Source organism: Triturus cristatus, chromosome 2_2 (genome assembly GCF_964204655.1).
Source record: "Triturus cristatus chromosome 2_2, aTriCri1.1, whole genome shotgun sequence".
NCBI lineage: Eukaryota > Metazoa > Chordata > Amphibia > Caudata > Salamandridae > Triturus > Triturus cristatus.
The window spans coordinates 434026717-434046354 of record NC_140582.1 but is presented as its reverse complement, the minus strand read 5'-3'; the positions used below and the strand labels follow the sequence as shown (position 1 = coordinate 434046354).

At 49.3% G+C, this 19638-nt stretch overlaps 1 protein-coding gene across 1 annotated transcript in view; it reads left to right on the top strand.

The window, feature by feature from the left end:
* PLK4 (polo like kinase 4) overlaps positions 1–17791 on the top strand; it is a 141028-nt gene extending 123237 nt beyond the window's left edge. Inside the window, exons 15-16 of the mRNA XM_085641530.1 lie at positions 2848–2954; positions 17138–17791. Coding sequence (XP_085497656.1) covers positions 2848–2954; positions 17138–17237 — 207 coding nt within the window. The 3' untranslated portion in view covers positions 17238–17791. The remainder of the gene's footprint in view (positions 1–2847; positions 2955–17137) is intronic.
* Positions 17792–19638: the final 1847 nt, after the last annotated feature.

Below are 19638 nucleotides of genomic sequence, written 5' to 3'. Positions count from 1 at the left end.
TCATGCCTATAAATGCGTTTGGGGATGAGATTATGGGCGTAATGTGATTATGCTGGTGTGATTATTTCCTACTGTGAGTTTTACCCCTAATGTGAGTTGTGCTTAGGAGGTCAGGGTCTAATGCGTTTAGACTTATGAGATGATTGCATAATGTGTTTATGCTGGTGAGATTGGCGCAGAATGTAATTCACGCCTAAATGTGATACTCTGCATGATGTGGTTTGTTACAGGAGGATACTGAGTGCAGTGGTCACCAGTGATTACTGGTTGTATGTTTATGTGATGTCCTACTTTTACTAAGTTCACTTTGTGATGGTTCTGACAGTGGTCCAGTTGGCCCTGTCAAGTGTACATAGTCCCTTGTAGATATTACCTAGTGCCAGGTGGCACAATGTATATTATGTGATTACTATTCTAATGTGTTATGAGAACACAAAGGATATTTTTGCTATAACCTTGTGTGGAGTTCCTTTTGTGGTGTGCCTGGTATGTTGCTGTGTGCGTGCGCAAACGCTTTACACTTGGCCTCTGGGATAAGCCTGACTGCTCGTGCCAAGCTACCAAGGGGGTGAGCAGGGTTTATCTTTGGCGTTGAACTCCCTTGCCCTGACTAGAGTGGTGGTCTCTGCCTGGCTTTAGCGCAAGCCTTTGCCAACCAGAGATCCCATTTCTAACAGCCTCTTTATGCGCAGCCCACGGGCTGCTTAAGGATAAATGGTGCAGTGACCTCTCCATTCCTTCTTGCCAGGGGCACCTGTAAGGGCTGTCGCTTTTACCTCTCCTATTTACGATTTCTATGGAAGCACCGCGACAGATTATGCCAACACCACTGTGTGAGAGGTTTAATTTACACAACTAGGTGTCTTAATAGTCTCCCTGTATGTGGACTGAGTCATGCTCTATAGTGGGGACTTGACGGCTAAAACCGTGCCAATACTCAGGGAGTTAATCAAATTCGGATGCATCACTGGCGTCACTATCAATTGGTCTGAATCAGTCCCCTTCCTCCTTACAGAAGCAACAAACATTTACTCTTGACTACCCGCTGTAATGGTCTGATACTGTTGTTAAGTGTCTCCGCATCTGGATAAGCAGAGAGCTCAATTTACATTAGACAGGAACATTATAGCAGGGTACTCATGGCTTGAAGATAGTGCCCGCATGGACTAAATTGCCCTATCCATGGCCGGCAGAATCGCCATTGCCAAAAAACCTTTTTGTTAACGTGCCTGTACTTCTCACTAGACACTTCTTCCAACATGTCCACCCTGCCTTGTAAGCTTTGCTTGGGCGGGCAAACATTCCAGACTGGAATGGTAAGTGCTCACGCTGCCACTTCTTTGCACCAACCCATGCCTTTTCTACCCTACATGGAAATTGACAATATGGTGTTGGTGCCAGTGAACATCACCCTTTGTTTCTCTGCCAGTCGCCTGACCTGGGCATCAACATGGCCAGATGCATTGTATTGAGGGGCGGAGGGGGAGGTAGAGTATGTGCGTTCCGGATACGGAGTTGTAAAACTACTGATCTCAAGCACAGTTTGTGCACTTCTGGCACCATCCCATGCCTTTTCAACTGAATTGACAGTATGGCGTCGTGCTCTGTGAACACCGTACTTTGTTCCCCTGCCAATTGTCCGAGAGCGGGCATTGACCTGGCCAGGTGCACTGAATGGGCCTGCAAGTGAAGTTAGACTGCTTATTTGTTGCAGGACTTCCTTTGCTCTAGAACACGACACGACTGCGGATCGAGGTGTAGGCACCCAGACGAGGCGACTGAAATTAACCTCCCTCGGCGAACTATCCCCCAATGGCAAATTCGTCTCACTGCAGGCTTTTCGGGAGCGCCTACGCTGCACACTTTAGACGTCTTCATGTACCACAGGCTTAAGGTCATGTGCAAAACTCTGCAAGGTTCCTTTCCCACAGCTCCTGTCCACCTGCCCGCATTGGAAAACTTTGTGGGTTATCTCCCAAGAGGCTTATTACATTCTTGCATAGTCAAGCAGGGCATCGCTTCTGTATGCACTCTAAGGGCCCGACTAGTGTGGCAAGGGGATCTCAACATTTGTTGTATTACTGCCTGAACTGAAGTGCGATGTACAGCAACCTGATCTCTGTGAGTTGCATGTTAACTGCTGCATTCGAGATCTTGCATGCTCGATCTATTAGTTCCAGTGAACTGTTGTATACTGTAATGGGTCTTTCTTTACCCATGGTCCCTTGTTGCTCGCAGTTGCCTCAGTAATTTTTTTTTCCTGAGTATTATTGTCCGAACTTCCTCTAAATCGGGCATGGAATGGTTAAGATCTTTCATCTATGTCTGGGGTGATTGCATGAGAAGGAAAGGCTATTTCCTTGTTAGACAAATTATTCGGCATGGGTATCATTCGATTCATGTGCAACCCGCACTGCTAGGGTGTTGCATTTGTGTTGTAAACAAAGATGGCAGTGTTGGAGTTGAACTTTGTAGGTGGTGCATCTCTGTGATGCTCAAAATCTTAAGGGACATAGTCAGATTTCCTATTCATTGGTGAGATTGATTGTTTTTTAGACTTTCTTTTTAAATAGAAGTGTTTCTAAGTCGAGGCTGGTTGTGGGTACAAAATCACAACCTATTTCCGGGGAGAATACTCTAACTTGGATACTGTTTTGCAGAATGTAATTAATATTTTCCTGGATCTGCCTCCTGAAGTTGTGATGCATGTTCTGCTAAAGCATATAATCAAAAAGCATGACAATTACTATGCATGGTTTCCATTTAACTCCTTTTATTAAAATACACTGCTACTTAAAAGCAGATTGCAGTAGTGGAAAAAGACTAATTTTCAAAATGTTTTTACAGTTGAGCTCCGGAGCTGTATGGGTTCAGTTCAATGATGGAACACAATTATTGGTTCAAGCGGGTGTCTCTTCGATTATTTACACAATGCCTAATGGTCAGACAACTAGGTAGGTACTAGTCTTTGATATTTAAAAATGTGTATGTAGGGTGGGGTTGTGTGTGTGTGTATGTATGTATATATATGTGTTATAACGCACAGTAGAATATGCTGTTATTGTGCGTGGATGGCCCGTGACTTGATGGTCAAGCCTCAAGGGGGTCAGGATGTCTCTCCCCTATAAATTGCATATCATACTCTGCATATATGGTCTATGCCATGGCAGTTTTTCATGTATATTTGTTTTAACAAAAGGTATGTACAAACCTAGATGCGGGGCTTTAAGATTTTGCAGTAAGGTAAAACCACTTTGAAATGGCAGCATGACTAAGTTTTTCATTTTGTAAAGTTAGTTGCATGAAATCTGTATCACTAAACCGTTTTTCTCATGAACATTTTGTTGTACTTTGGTAATAATTTGACGCTTCCACTTCGGTAATACAGTTTTGTAATACAGTTGCTCTAAATAGCATGTGTTATTGAGGCACATTTATTTTCATTATGGCGTGTGCACACAAATATATATCTTTAAAATCTTTAGTTACCATTGAATGTTTAGGGTTTTCACAATGTAGCGTTCGTAGCAGGTCTAAACTACAGCATATATGGATAATCGACCATTTCAACAATAAAATGCAATTGGGTTTTAAGGGGAACTACTAACATTTAAGCATAGTTAGTGAGTAAGTTTGGAGCAGAATGTAAGAATCCTAGACAACATATTTTTGGGATTGTTTCTTTCAGTGCTCAATTTACAAGGCTCTTTAACACTTTTCAGGTCTTGCTTACCAGACAGTGCAAGCGGTCTGGTTGCGTAAGTCCTTGTTGTGAACTTAGTGGGCTTAGAGCCCACACATTGTTTACCATTGGTTGACTTTGTCACTCACTAGCTTCACTAGTGGGGACATCACTAGCTTGCTGTTTATCCGTTGCCTTGTGTGGGCTTGCCTTCCGCTTCTGTTACTCGTGCCTTCCACTGCTCACTATTCAGGAACTACATTTTTCTTTTTGATGAAGCACTTTCGCAGCTGTCTCCCTTGTGAATTTCTTTCGACCCCTTAACCCTGCAGTGCTCCATGCTGCAATCTCTCACCCGTGTGCTTCTCCCCAGCCCCTTCGTGTTGCACTCGTCCTTGCATGCTTCTCTCTGCGTTGCTTCCATGTTTTTGTGCTTCTCCCTCAAGTGCTGCTCTTCCCGTCCTAACGTCCTGCTCTGCCATTGCCCCCTCCTGTTTTGCCATTGCCCCTCTTGTTATGCCATTGTCCCCGACCCTACCACACCTCGCTGCTGCTCACCCACCCCTGCTCCCCTTGCCCGCCCATGCTGCTGCTCCCCTTGCCCGCCCATGCTGCTCCCCTTGCCCGCCCATGCTGCTCCCCTTGCCCGCCCATGCTGCTCCCCTTGCCCGCCCATGCTGCTCCCCTTGCCCGCCCATGCTGCTCCCCTTGCCCACCCATGCTACTGCTCCCCTTGCCCGCCCATGCTGCTGCTCCCCATGCCCCCGCCAGCCCATGCTGCTGCTCCCCATGCCCCCGCCAGCCCATGCTGCTGCTCCCCATGCCCCCGCCAGCCCATGCTGCTGCTCCCCATGCCCCCGCCAGCCCATGCTGCTGCTCCCCATGCCCCCGCCAGCCCATGCTGCTGCTCCCCATGCCAGCCCATGCTGCTGCTCCCCATGCCAGCCCATGCTGCTGCTCCCCATGCCAGCCCATGCTGCTGCTCCCCATGCCCCCGCCAGCCCATGCTGCTGCTCCTCCCCATGCCCCCGCCAGCCCATGCTGCTGCTCCCCATGCCCCCGCCAGCCCATGCTGCTGCTCCCCATGCCCCCGCCAGCCCATGCTGCTGCTCCCCATGCCCCCGCCAGCCCATGCTGCTGCTCCCCATGCCCCCGCCAGCCCATGCTGCTGCTCCCCATGCCCCCCGCCAGCCCATGCTGCTGCTCCCCATGCCCCCCGCCAGCCCATGCTGCTGCTCCCCATGCCCCCCGCCAGCCCATGCTGCTGCTCCCCATGCCCCCCGCCAGCCCATGCTGCTGCTCCCCATGCCCCCCGCCAGCCCATGCTGCTGCTCCCCATGCCCCCCGCCAGCCCATGCTGCTGCTCCCCATGCCCCCCGCCAGCCCATGCTGCTGCTCCCCATGCCCCCCGCCAGCCCATGCTGCTGCTCCCCATGCCCCCCGCCAGCCCATGCTGCTGCTCCCCATGCCCCCGCCAGCCCATGCTGCTGCTCCCCATGCCCCCCGCCAGCCCATGCTGCTGCTCCCCATGCCCCCCGCCAGCCCATGCTGCTGCTCCCCATGCCCCCCGCCAGCCCATGCTGCTGCTCCCCATGCCTCCGCCAGCCCATGCTGCTGCTCCCCATGCCCCCCGCCAGCCCATGCTGCTGCTCCCCATGCCCCCCGCCAGCCCATGCTGCTGCTCCCCATGCCCCCCGCCAGCCCATGCTGCTGCTCCCCATGCCCCCCGCCAGCCCATGCTGCTGCTCCCCATGCCCCCCGCCAGCCCATGCTGCTGCTCCCCATGCCCCCCGCCAGCCCATGCTGCTGCTCCCCATGCCCCCCGCCAGCCCATGCTGCTGCTCCCCATGCCCCCCGCCAGCCCATGCTGCTGCTCCCCATGCCCCCCGCCAGCCCATGCTGCTGCTCCCCATGCCCCCCGCCAGCCCATGCTGCTGCTCCCCATGCCAGCCCATGCTGCTGCTCCCCATGCCAGCCCATGCTGCTGCTCCCCATGCCAGCCCATGCTGCTGCTCCCCATGCCAGCCCATGCTGCTGCTCCCCATGCCTGCCCGCCCATGCTGCTGCTCCCCTCGCCTGCCCGCCCATGCCGCTGCTCCCCTCGCCTGCCCGCCCATGCCGCTGCTCCCCTCGCCTGCCCGCCCATGCCGCTGCTCCCCTCGCCTGCCCGCCCATGCCGCTGCTCCCCTCGCCTGCCCGCCCATGCCGCTGCTCCCCTCGCCTGCCCGCCCATGCCGCTGCTCCCCTCGCCTGCCCGCCCATGCCGCTGCTCCCCTCGCCTGCCCGCCCATGCCGCTGCTCCCCTCGCCTGCCCGCCCATGCCGCTGCTCCCCTCGCCTGCCCGCCCATGCCGCTGCTCCCCTCGCCTGCCCGCCCATGCCGCTGCTCCCCTCGCCTGCCCGCCCATGCCGCTGCTCCCCTCGCCTGCCCGCCCATGCCGCTGCTCCCCTCGCCTGCCCGCCCATGCCGCTGCTCCCCTCGCCTGCCCGCCCATGCCGCTGCTCCCCTCGCCTGCCCATGCCGCTGCTCCCCTCGCCTGCCCGCCCATGCCGCTGCTCCCCTCGCCTGCCCGCCCATGCCGCTGCTCCCCTCGCCTGCCCGCCCATGCCGCTGCTCCCCTCGCCTGCCCGCCCATGCCGCTGCTCCCCTCGCCTGCCCGCCCATGCCGCTGCTCCCCTCGCCTGCCCGCCCATGCCGCTGCTCCCCTCGCCTGCCCGCCCATGCCGCTGCTCCCCTCGCCTGCCCGCCCATGCCGCTGCTCCCCTCGCCTGCCCGCACATGCCGCTGCTCCCCTCGCCTGCCCGCCCATGCCGCTGCTCCCCTCGCCTGCCCGCCCATGCTGCTGCTCCCCTCGCCTGCCCGTCCATGCTGCTGCTCCCCTCGCCTGCCCGTCCATGCTGCTGCTCCCCTCGCCTGCCCGCCCATGCTGCTGCTCCCCTCGCCTGCCCGCCCATGCTGCTGCTCCCCTCGCCTGCCCGCCCATGCTGCTGCTCCCCTCGCCTGCCCGCCCATGCTGCTGCTCCCCTCGCCTGCCCGCCCATGCTGCTGCTCCCCTCTCCTGCCCGCCCATGCTGCTGCTCCCCTCGCCTGCCCGCCCATGCTGCTGCTCCCCTCTTGCTGCTCCATCCATCCAACCTACTCTCTCTCTCTGTTTGACAGCATGGCTAAAAGGCTTTTGCAAAGCCAATATGTTGCAAAGGTGAGACCTTTTTGCCAATCCTTGTTTAAATCTTGGAGGCTTTTGTTAGGAGCACTATGGAATGACCAACTCCTAAAATAAAAAAAACATATAAACTAGCTTTTTAATATCAATAAAATAATCAGTATTTGGCCACATTCTCTGCATAAAATCTAAAAAATACTGGCATGTAAAAGGAGAAAGCTTGTGATAATCAGAATGCTCTGCTTGTCAACATGTGTATCTTTCCTTTGCCAAAGTGTTGACAAGTTGTTATTAAGTGGGATGCACAGCTTTTCCCCTGTGCCTGCATTGGTGCTGTTCTCAAAACGTATTGCTCAGTTAGAGCTCTTTTCCAGGTGTCAAGGTAGGACATACGTTCTCTGTAATTTAGTTATGTTACCTCTGTAGATTGTGGTCTCCTGCCTTCTCTGTCTGGATTATCCCTTTTTGAGGGCACTGGCCGTCTCCTTACCTGTTCTAGATTATAGGCATAGTCCGTGTTTGGCTGGAGATTTAAAATTGTGTAGAAGACTTCTTGGGGAGGGAGAGAGGAGGTGAAGGTAGCAGTGGGTGAGGTTTTGATTTCAATCAAATTGTCTCGGTGTCTCAGCGTACACTGATGGGGGATGAAGAGTGTTTTAAAGAGGTTGTATGAAATTTCGCCAGCTCCTCAGTTGTGTTTGGATCCAGAAGCATGGTAGGTCTCCTGGGTCCGTTCTCAATTGCTGCTTGGTATGGATCTAATGTTGCGTGTATGGAAGTTTGTGAGTAGTGTGTTTGCAGGCCTCAAAAAAAATCTACTTGCCCGTTCACTATGCTGGCCTGTTCTGGCGAGAAAGCTTGGGCTGGCAAAGAACAGGCATTCTGATCATTCAAAAAGTGACAGAGCAATAAAGATGTCTTTAAATTTTGTAGTAGTCGAGCTTTAAAAATATTTGGCATTTTAATCATGCATCAAAGCATGTTAGAATATGATATGGATACAGTGTCTTCAAAATGTGTTTCTTAAACATGCAGAAGCATTTAATCTTCACATATCTGATTACATAATTGCATTGAGAGTATCTATTAAAAGTGAGAGTTTTTAAGCATGAACTGAGAAGCATGCCTTATCTTGCCCTGATGATAATGCTATTAAAGAGCTAAAAGTCAGGGTTCATTTGTACCCCTTAAGTGGACTAGCTTATTATACATTGAGCAAACGTTTAGCCTGTTAAAACGAGCATTTTGTTTTGTACATCACACATGCTAAAGCTCCTCTGATATGTCATAATAAAGAAAAAGAATGTTCCATGAAATAAAATATTTGCTAGGATCACAATTTTCAAAATGGTTTATGGGTCAACTGCAATGCAGTTAAGTGCATAATTCAGGTCACCAGACAGGCAGATCCATGGATTTTTTTTTTTTTTTAGGTTTGGTTTGTGTACATTTTGAGGTCAGTTGTGAGAGCGAAGCTCTGGCAGGAGAGACTGTTTTAGTGTGTGTGTGCTGGGTGGGTGTGTGTGTGTGTGTGTGTGTGTGTGTGTGTGTGTGTGTGTGTGCCGGGTGTGTGTGTGTGTGCCGGGTGTGTGTGTGTGTGCCGGGTGTGTGTGTGTGTGTGCCGGGTGTGTGTGTGTGTGTGCCGGGTGTGTGTGTGTGCCGGGTGTGTGTGTGTTTGTGCCGGGTATGTGTGCGCCATGTGTGTCGGGTGTGTGTGTGTGTGTGCCAGGTGTGTTCCGGGTGTGTGTGTGTGTGTGTGTGTGTGCCGGGTGTGTTCCGGCTGTCTGTTTTGGAATGGTTGAAAGTGTTTGTGGCATGATGTGAGACAATGAAATTCTGCAATAGGAGAGACTGATTTAGTGAGAAGAATGTAGATATCTGAACCAGGATAAAAGTTATTGGGAAGTTAGTTGATCCATCTATGAAGTCTGCCTTTTCAGACTAATCTGGGAACCTCTCAATAACTATTCTCAAGTCTCCAGGTGTTGCCTTTGTGCTTTGGTTTAATTCCCAGACACTTTTTATTTTGGCAGGGGAAGGTGGGTGGGGTGGGGCCAGATTGGGTTCCGTGGGGGTAATCATTTGGTGTAATGTGTGGGGTGAGTTTGGGGACTTGGCTGTATTGGTTGTTTTGAATTTGTTTATCATGAACTGTTTGGTCCAATGATATTTTTCAGATCTGCAATTCTCGCCTAATGCTATGTTTTTGGTGGGGCTGGATGGGGGAGTTGGTAATGTGGTTGAGGCACCATCACTGGATTAGTAAATGGAGGTGTGGGGGAGTAATTAGCTGGGTGATCTGCGTGAGATGGCCTTGCTAACAGGTGAAGTTCCCAGAGTTTGTTTATCTTCTCCTTTTTGGTAATTGGGGAGTCTAATGTATTGTCAAAAGTTTGTAGGGCATTGTTTGGATCTTGTATCATCTTGCTATCATTATACATGGAAGTGATGGCATTGCTATTGAACAAGTTGAGTGGTGTGATAGCCTCCAACTGTGGCCAATGGACAAGTTTTTAGATACAAAGGGTATTGGTTAATGATTCTGGCTAGCTGTTGGTAGACAAATAGGTATCCTGTGTTTCAAATTTCCCTTTGTGTGCAGCAGACTTTTTTTAGGATGTGTTTTAGCTAACTTCTTTGAGGTATTGTGTTTACAGTTCTTGGAGGCTTTCATTGATGGACAATGTGGTAATTTAATAGTAGGCGCATAGTGCTTCAGTTGGTTGAATTATGCATGGTTTGATTGTGTGTATTTTTAATGTGGTGTAGGAAGGTATTTTTTGGGCATCTTATGTAAGGTTTGGAAGTTAGCATGTAGGGAAGGTATCTGTGGGAGAGTGATATTGGCCACCACCCTGTATACTCACTATGGTTACATTATCAGGTTAACTGTCTTCAGGGGTAGAATGATAAAAGGACCCACAACAAGATGATGGATTGAGTGCTGAAACTTTTCAACTACTCTCCTCCCCCACCCCCCAGTCATGAGATCTGGGTTTAATCTATTGTTTTTTGCTCACTATGCCACCCCAGTTTGGACCCAGCCATATGCAAATCAGTTTTGACCCTGCTCCCCCAGTGAACAGTCCAGCCCCAACTGCAAACCAGTTCCTACCTGGACCAGAAATGAGCATCCTGTGACAGGTTTTAGGATATTACCCCTCATCAGCCAGGCTAGCTTGAATCCAGTGGAACTGTGAGCAAGGGACCCACATCTGGGCATACCCATGGCCACTTAGGGCGAACACAGTAAACGCAACAACATGATGGACGGAGTGCTAAAACATTTCAACCACTCACCCCTAGTCGAGATCTGGATGGATTTAGGCCCAGAACCCTGTACTGGGGTGAGTGTATGACATTGTTCTGCAATCTGTCCATCAATTGTTCTTTTTGCATTTGTCACTCCAAGTGGGATGGGTATGCCTAGACATGGGTCATGTGCTCTCCATGCCACTGGAGTCAAGCTAGCCTGGCTGATGAGGGGTGCAACCCCGAAACCTGTCCCAGGATGCTTGTTTGTGGTCCAGGGAGAACCTGGCCTGGCAGTTTGGGCTGGGCTGTTCCCATCGGGGGCAGGGTCAAGACTGGTTTGCATATGACTGGGTTTAAACTGGAATGGCATGGGGAGCAAAAAACAATGGATTTAGGTCCAGATCGCTGTACTGCGGTGAATGTTTGACATTGATTATTCAGGAAAAAAGAGCAGTTGATGGACGGAATGTTGAACAAAGTCAAGACTAAGGTCAAGAGTCCAGAAGAGCTCTCAACCACAAGTATCTGGTGCTATTTGACCCCCTTGAGATGGGGAAGGTGGAACCTATGTAGTATGAAACATGCTGGTTGTGGCTCTACAAGGGCCCCCAAGAAGTGCATGGGGGGAATCTGAGGACCTCAAACAAACTACAACTTTTAGTGGGGTCTGTGAGGTCCACCCAGATGTAGCCAGCACAACACACAGGAGTGGTCCGTACTAGAAAACCAAGGAGAGAAGGCAAACAGTACATTGTCATCACAAATTCACAAGATGGGACCTTTCACTCTCTTGCGTGCAAAGGTTGAAGTGTCAGGGTATCTAGTAGTACAAGGCCAGTCCATCTGAATACAAATGGGGGAGAGACAAACCTGGTTATCTTTCCTTTTGGCAAACTAGGTCAGACTAAGGCAGGAAAGCATTGGGGCAAAATGTAAAGAGAAATCTGAACCAAAAAACAGATGCAAGTGTTCAGTAACAACCTAAAGAGGGGAGTACAGGTAATCTAACTGGTCCATTAGTAACCCTTAACTATATGCATAAAATCAAATCTGGCATAGCACGCGCATGGGAGGCCGGTCTTTCTCCTGTCTGGGTCACTCCCTACGCCATTTCGGAATGAAACTATCTACACGAAATTTCAATAAGGCCTAAAAACATGGTTATTCAATCAATAGTCTCCTTTTCTTCTCTGCTGGTGTCCGATGGCGCTGGGGACCCCCCCCCCCCCGTAGCTGTGCGCCTTATAACAATAATAATAACCCTCCCATTTCTATTCAGGCTTTTCTCACGTATCAGCAAGACGCAGTAAAAAGCTTCTCCTCGGTTTGCCTTTTTTTTTGGTATTGCCACAGGCTTTGCTTAATCTTAAGCAGGTATTTTTCTTTGGTTCTTTTACCTTTCTGATTGGATGGGGGGTTTGTCGTGGGGGCGGGCGGGGGGGAAACATTCCCTCTCCCATTTGTACTGCTGCGGACTGCCTTTAGATAGTGTATTTGTCTTCTTAGTGTAACTTCCATCTGGTGAGTTCCTATTCTTTCGGTTTAGTAGTCCAGCTGAGGATGAGGCAGGTCCGAAATCAAGAGACCACCATCTTTGTGACAAGATACAGTCCTTTGCATATAGTTAAGATTTTCTTGTTCCAGTTTCAGCACCACCTATAGGTAATGGTGTGAGCGCTTCCAACCTGTTCTGCGGCTTTTAACTGGTAAAACCTTTGATGCTCATATGTGAATACCTATTGGTCGAAAACACCCAATCAAAATACTTGAGTTGTGGTGTATAGTGTAGGGCGAAGGAGCTACCCTGGTGCAGGACTGCCCATTTCAAGCATGGTGCAGTCAACACTGTACTGTGGAGAAATGTCCCTTGGAATTATACTGATCAGACTCTGAGCATTCAGAGGTGGATGTGGCCCCTGTGGCCAATTTCCCTGGAAAGGTAGATAAGCTTCATCCTTTCACCAACATCTGAGCATCTCACCTTCTATGGTCTCCAGTCCCTCAGAAATACGGGATCTGAGCAACTGTCAGGTAGGCCAAAAATCAAGCGTTTGGTTGGTACCATATATTTTATGGCCAATTCTACCTGCAGATTTCTCACCTGTAAAATAATTAATCCCAAGCGTCTGACTGGATCCAGAAACTTCAAAGTTCTCACATCGCCAGGCTGGCTCAGTTTTGACGCGGTCAGTGGCGTTTGATGTCATTCCTGAAGCCATATTGCGCCCACCTCAGGCAGCGAATTCAGGTAAATTGTTTTCTGCGCCTTCAACGTCGTTCCAGAGCTCACTCTATCCTAAGCTTCCTCACAGAAACTGAGGCCAGGACAAGTCCTCGATGTTCAAGGCCTCGCTTAATGTCTCCATCCTTGCACATCTCTGAAACAAAGCACAGAAGACATAAGTAATGCTCTGAAAGAGCGAAGTCTCCTAAGCGACGCTGATCTCTCACAGGAACTTCATCTTCAGATTCTAAGTTGGTGATGGTGGAGCCATCTGACCCTGCTCCGTGCCTGTACTTAAGACCGACCCTGGCGCCGACATCTACCCAGAATTCACGGTGCAGGGTGCGGACCCAGCTGCGTTCTTTAACAATGTTTTACATTTTTCGCCAGGGCCTGCCGCCCTTCTGATTTACCACCTTGGCCACCAACGTCATTCGGCCTTCTCATGTTTTTGCCATGTAGCATCATCCTTTACATAACTGCACAACTATGCAGTTCCACCATTGGCACCGTGGTCGGCACTGCCACCAATGCTTCTGTTGCTGCAATTTGGTCCATCGGCGCTGCCTCCTCAGAAGGTCCAAGAGAGGTGCAAAGGCTTATTAAAGAAGATTATTAGCAAAGAATCCACAATCTCTTGGTACAAAGTGTTTCTCCAGGGAAGATCCTTATGATATTCAAAGCCAGTCCTTTTAAGTGTCTGGACACTTCACCTAGGTCATGAAAATTCTTGCTCACCCCAGGGGTTCTGTCATTTCACTCTGTAATAAGGAAAGCAGCTGAGGTTCTGGACCTACAACTGCCCTCGGTAGATGTAAAGACGTATGTCCTCAAGGAGGTTCTTCTACCATCAAAATCATTGTTGGATCCCTCACTGTTTTCTAACGAGGTCTTGTTGTAACCTATCTTAGCAGCCCGTGAGAAGACGCCCTCTGCACCTGGTGTCCAGACTTTCGCCCTTCTGGTGACTTCATTTCTCTCTGCATACCCTTCCCTGGAACCTAGTAATTCAGGCGTCCTGCTCCTCAAGTCAAGTAGAAGGTACTCTTCCCTCCATCCGAACATCAGTTGGAAGCATGGCCCTAAAGGCGCTGAATGCTAATTGCCTATTAGCACTTACGCACATGCCCTGTGGGACATGGTTCAAATGGTGCCATATGTTCCAGAAGACATCTGGGCACCTTTTTAGCACGTTGTGGATGATGAGCAGCATGCTTGTAGGAACATCAAGTCTGGCGCAGATACGGAGGACTCTATTGCAAGTGCAAAGGGTACTTCAGGCTCTGTTAGATGCAGCACCTGGCTCAGGATCTCTGGCTTGTCAACAGACGTGCAGTCTTAATTTGATGGACCTTCCCTTTTACATAACTAGTCTATTTGGAGAAAAAGTGGATGCTGCCCTGGAAAATTTAAATCCAGCAAAGCAAGTGCCTGCTCTTTGAATCTTTCAGTAGCCTCAACCCCAAAGAGGCCACATTCAATTTTGTCACTTGTTGGGGATTTGCTAGGTGTTTCTACTTTTGAGCAGAGGCTGCCCTATCGGCAACAGCTCAAAACCTGCTAGTTTGCTAGTACAAGGGTAGAGGCAGAGGTAAGGGCCATGGATCCCTCAAACAAGCTGCGTCCACTTTCCCACCCGTGCCTGCCTCTGTTACTTCAGACCATCTTGCCATCCATCAGCAAGAGGTGGCAGCACTCCTACAGAAAGGAGCAGTGGAGTTAGTGCTGGAGCAGGAAAAAGGCCAACGAAGCTACTTCTGTTACATGCTTATGCCAAAAAAGACTGCAGTCTGCATTGGATCCTGGACCTCAGGGAGTTTAACTTCTCCTTTTTGAGGGAGTGCAGGAGTGCTGACCCTAGCCCAAGCATTGCTGGCATTGGAAGCCGGAGAATGGATGGCGTCAATCGACCTGCAGGATGCTTATTTCTACATCTCCATCATACAGTTGCATCCGAGGTTTGTGCTTTGTAGCGGGTTCTGCATTTTACCAGTTTGCAGTACTCTCCTTAGGTTGAAAATCGGCACCACAAGTCTTCACCAAGGTGATTGTGGCTCTGGCCCATCTGACGGCTGGGCATCCCAATTTATCTGTACCTGGACAAGTAGCTGATCAAAGCTGGGTTGCTAGTGCTGGTATTGCACCTTTTGCAGTCAACCTTGTTCCTGCTATACAACCTGGGCTTTTCCATCAACAAGCCCAAATCTCACCTGAGTCCCTCTCAACTACTTTAGTTAATAGGATCAGTGCTGGACAATGCCCTCCTCTGTGCTTTTCCCCACCTGAAAGAATTGCAGAAATAAAGGAGATGGTCCTGCCCTTCCAACGAGGTGTGAGTTTTCCAGCCCCAAGGGACTATGATTCCTAGGTCTCTTGGATTCCTGCATTCTCCTAGTCATGCATGCATGTTGGCACATGTGGACCCTGCAGTGGTGCCTCTGCAGATAGTGTCTACAGTAGGGAGGGTGGGGTGGGCGGTCATCCTTTATCGTGATCTCCCCCAGTTCTGTGGCTGAAGTGGTTTGGTGGAGGAACGAGGCGAACATCAACCTGTTAGAACTGTTGTTGAGTCTGTAAACATTACACAGGTGAGGGCAGATCTGCATGAAGAGATAAGCCCCCACAATATTAGGGTCCATTCCTTAATGTTGTAAGTGCCAGGGAAGCCATAGAGAGTACATGGGCTGGAAACTCGACAACTCGAGTTCCACAGCACCATGATGGTTTCACTGAACCCAGGAGTATTTGGTACTAAACAGTTCCTTGTAATAAATCCACACTGATGTCAGTGTGAGATTTATTAAACCATGTACTCGGAGGTGCCCCCAGAAAACCTACCGACTATTGTGTGGGCCCTGACTGGCTTTAGGCAGCCTGCTACACTCAGACATGTTTCTGGACCCCTGCGTGGAGCCTCTGCGCTCTGGGACCAGAAGCAATGCACATCCTGGGCAGGGTTGTAGCACCTCCTTCCCCCAGGATGGGCCAGTGCTGAAGGGGAAGCTTCAAAGGCTTGCTGCCTTTGTAATGCAACCCCACTGCCTCTGCTGCTAGCAGAAGATTGCAGCTCCTGGTTTACACCCCCACTTTGGGTGGGAAAGCCGTCCGGAAAACTTAGAAAGGCTAGGAAGTGTGCCCACCTTTGCCAACTCCACCCCTCTGGTGGAGAAGGCAAAGTTAAGCACACTTTTTTTTAGTCCCCTCCATCTTGAAGATGAGGGTACTCTTCCAATCGGGGCTCGGTCTATGCCCACTCCCCAGGAGGGTGGCATGATAGGGGGTGTAGTCACCCCAGGTAAGGTGCCCATTGGCCCTACCTGCTACTCCCCTAAAAACACCCCTAAAGTTAGTATTTCGCTGGCTCCCCCAGACCTGGAAACTAGATCTGCGACAACCTAAGAAGATGACCCTGCAGAAAAGACTAAAGACGACTGTCTAGGCCCCAACCCTACAGGCCTGTCTCCAGCTTCTGCAAACCTACGACCTGTCTTGCAGTCAGCGGCCTCTGAAAACCGTAGGAGGACTGCTGCCTTCAACAAAGACTCTAATCTCAGTGGACTGCGGACCTGACCAGAAGAAACAAACTCCAAGGCCTCAGGATCCAGCTCGAACTGCAATCCCTGCTAACTCTGCACCCAATGCCCGCGGCTGAGTAGCTCCCCTGTGCAGTGAAATCTTCCCAGCGATCCTGACTTCGTGTCCAAAGTTGACTTACTTCTCCTGATCACCACGGCAGCGCCTGCAGTTTGAATCCAGAGGCCCAATGGCGACAGGCTCCAGTAAGAAGACTCCGATGTCGAATGCACCCCCTCATCCGAAGCTCCTAGGCATTGGTGAGCTGAACGGATGGTGCCCCTACGTCCCCCTACACATCTTTTCCTTTGCTGGCGTTGGTCTCCTTTCTTCAACCTCCGGTGCCACGCCTTCAGCCTGTTTGCCAAAAGAAAAATCCCCATTAAAAAGCATTGGCCACCAGACATCAAAATTGCACCCTGCACCTGGCTGCCCTTGTGCCGCTGGTGGTGTGTTTGGTGCTGATTTGTTCCCCCGTGCTTAACCTAACCCCCAAAGCTTGACCCCTGCAACCAATCTACTTACCTGCAAGCAGTGTGGCTCTAGGCAACCCCAGTCTACATTGAAAAGCATTGGTCCGAACTCCGATTTTGACCTCTGCACCTGGGCGCCCCTGTGCTGCTGGTTGTGCAGTTTTCATACTCACCTGACCCTTGCCGACTTTTGGTCTCGAAGACTGGATTTGTAAGTGCATTACTTACCTGTTTAACTGCAATGTTGTTTTACCCATGGGACAACATTGAACTGTTCTAGGAAAGTTTCCAAGTGTCGAGTTTTTCAAAGTGAAAGTATTTTTATTTAAAAACATACTTACCTTATTGCGAACATCTTGGTCTTAAAATAAAATACAAAGTATATTTTTCTAAAATTCGTCTAGATCTCCTTTTTGAGTTGTGTCCATTATTGATCACTGTTGTGCAATAAATGTTTTACACTCCTCTGTTGAGCCCAAGGCTGCTTGCCCACATTACCACTAATCGAGCACTTTGGGTTTTACTCTGAGCACTGTACACTTTTGGAGAACCCTTGTATTATGTGCACCGTTTAACCACCTAGTGATAATACCATATACAAAGCCAACTTCCTACAAAACTATTTACAGAGTGGCGACCTGCCGTAGTCTTGCGTTACCCCCGCCGCACCCCTCCTACCATCCAATCCATCCTATCCAGAGGTTGGATGAAATGTAACTTACAAGTGACTTTTTCTTATCATAACTATTTTAATACTCTTTTTGCAGGTATGGTGAAAACGACAAGTTACCCGAATATATCAAAAGCAAGCTGCACTGCCTTTCCTCTATCCTCATGTTGTTTGCTAGTCCAGCAGCTCACCACTGAAGAAACTAAATTATCCAGTTGACTGCTTCACTCTGAAATGCAAGGCACATTGTCTACACAGGATTCCTAATACAAGTACCACACCTGTTTTGAAATTGGACATTTTAGCCGAACTTCTCTTTTTCCTCGATCAAAGCCGTGTTGCATTCCGTCACAGTGGTAGAGTGAAATATATCTAGGTGAATAATTGGCATCCAACAATGAAACTAGTCTTAAGAGTTGCCTCGTTTGTCCATTTTTAACGTGTCATTTCAGGTAAATTTTTTCCTCCTGAAAACAGATTTCCTATTGATATCCTTCCAAGAATAGAAAAGAAAACTGTACAGTTTTGCATGCTCCACCCCAGTACTATAAATCAGGGAAAATAGTGAGCGCGGTTTCCACTTTTGTATTTGTACCTGTAAATAACTGTATAATGTTTCCTATTAATATATGCACATATGTAAATTTTGTTTTATATTGTTTAATTTATATTTTTGTAGGAACAGTTTCTTATGAAAGATTACTGCAAAAGCATTATGAACAATAAATGCAGTGGAAAAAATGTGGCTTGACCTACTCAAGTGCGGTGTCCATTTTTTTTAAATTAATAATTGCTATTGTATGTACTGCCAATACATACATGCGTTGTCAATTTACAAAATTGCTGCTTGTTAATGTTGCTTTTAACCTTGTTGCCCCACTTAGGTGAAATAAATTAGTGGTGTCGACTTAATGGAAGAGGAATGATTATTTGCCCTTCAATAGTGCAGTAGTAGGGACTATGCAACTGCGAGAACTGTTATTTTACTGCATTAACACAAGCTTTTGTAGGTCACTATTCCTAATCATAGCTTTATTTTATCAACAAAAGTTTTTTCCTAAATTGTGTGGCTGTACGGAGGTTGTCAACTAAAGGGAAGATTGTAATGGCATTGGTTTTAATCTGGTGCGAATTAGACCATTCCTGTGATTTCAAGAGTGCAAGGTATGCCACGTGAAGAAGAGGTGAGGGGCAAGACGTAACTAATGCAAGAGGGGGAGGAGTACAGCAGCAGAGCACATTTGTGGTCAGTCATTTAAAAAGTCAAGACAAGTAGTAAGGTGTCTCCTAAATACAGTGTGTGGATGTGCCCATGCTCCATCTGTCGATCAAAGGCTTGGCGAAAATGTTCAGGCCATTCTTTCTTTAAACAAAAGGTTGAAGAACAAGGGAAAAAGTGCACTTCAAAGTGGTGCACTTCTGACCTCGATGGACCGTGGTTTTAGTAGTTGTGCGACAGTGCCCTCTTTCTGCATGGTTGCCCCCACTATTTGCTGAATTGCTGATGTACTTGAGTGTGCCCTAGGCTGCTGCTAATCGGGTACCCAGGGCCTATGTTCTTTCCCTAAAACTGCATTGAAGCCTAAACCCAATTCACATCTCTGGCCACAGGTCAGCCCCTGGTAAATGGTACCACAGGTACCCAGGTCACTGTGACCAGAGAAGGCCTCTAAGGGCTGCAGCACTTATTGTGCCACCCTTAAAGGTCCTGTACCCTGACACTCACACACTGCCTTTGCAGGCTGCGTGTCCTGGTGCAGAACAAAGTGAAGAGTTGACATGGCACACATCCCTGTGTGCCATGCCTAAAACCCACTGCCCTGGTATAGATCAGACACCCCTCTAGCTGAGTGCACTAAACCAGTGGTGAGGGTACAGGTGCATGAGCCCTGTACCCCTACAGTGACTATGTCCATTTTTAATTCAAAAATGGAAGAGGGGGGGGGGGGGGCCGGGAGCCTATTAGTGGTCCAGTGCCCGTGCTCCGCAAGGGTAATATGTAAATCAAACAAGGGGCACTGTTCCAGTGTATGCAAGAAGTCAACACGTAGCCCTCAAAAATGGGAGGACAACAGAGAGAGAGAAACAGGGAAAAGAGAGACAGAGATGCCAAGTCAAGGGGTGGGGAGCGACACAAATTGTCTCTTGTTGCCCTCACACATCCCAAGGGATGTCATGCTTCATCATCGGGCAGTTGCTCCTCGTCGGGCCGGCGGTGCAATGCCCTACGGGTCCCCCGAAGAGTCTCTTTGATGGAGATCTTTCAGAGAGCTGCCGATGGATGCATGCTGGTTTGTGGGTAACAGGTTGTGCGTGAGGGACAGTGCGTGCAATGCGAATTAAAAATGCCTAAGGGTTGCCAAAGAGTTTTTAATGAAGAGGTACCCTTGGCAGAGTAAAAGAAACCCGTTGGTTAGAGGTTACCAGCATGGGCGCAATGTGCCCGGGTAACTATGTTAAGGTCGACATGTTTCACGCCTGAAACGGTCTGAACGATCCTTGGCGTTTCTTCAGGACCAAAAGTGTGAGTGGAGCGTGGTGATTGCACGAACGTGTGTGTTATGAGTGGGGTAACATTAGCCCACTAAGAATTTAATA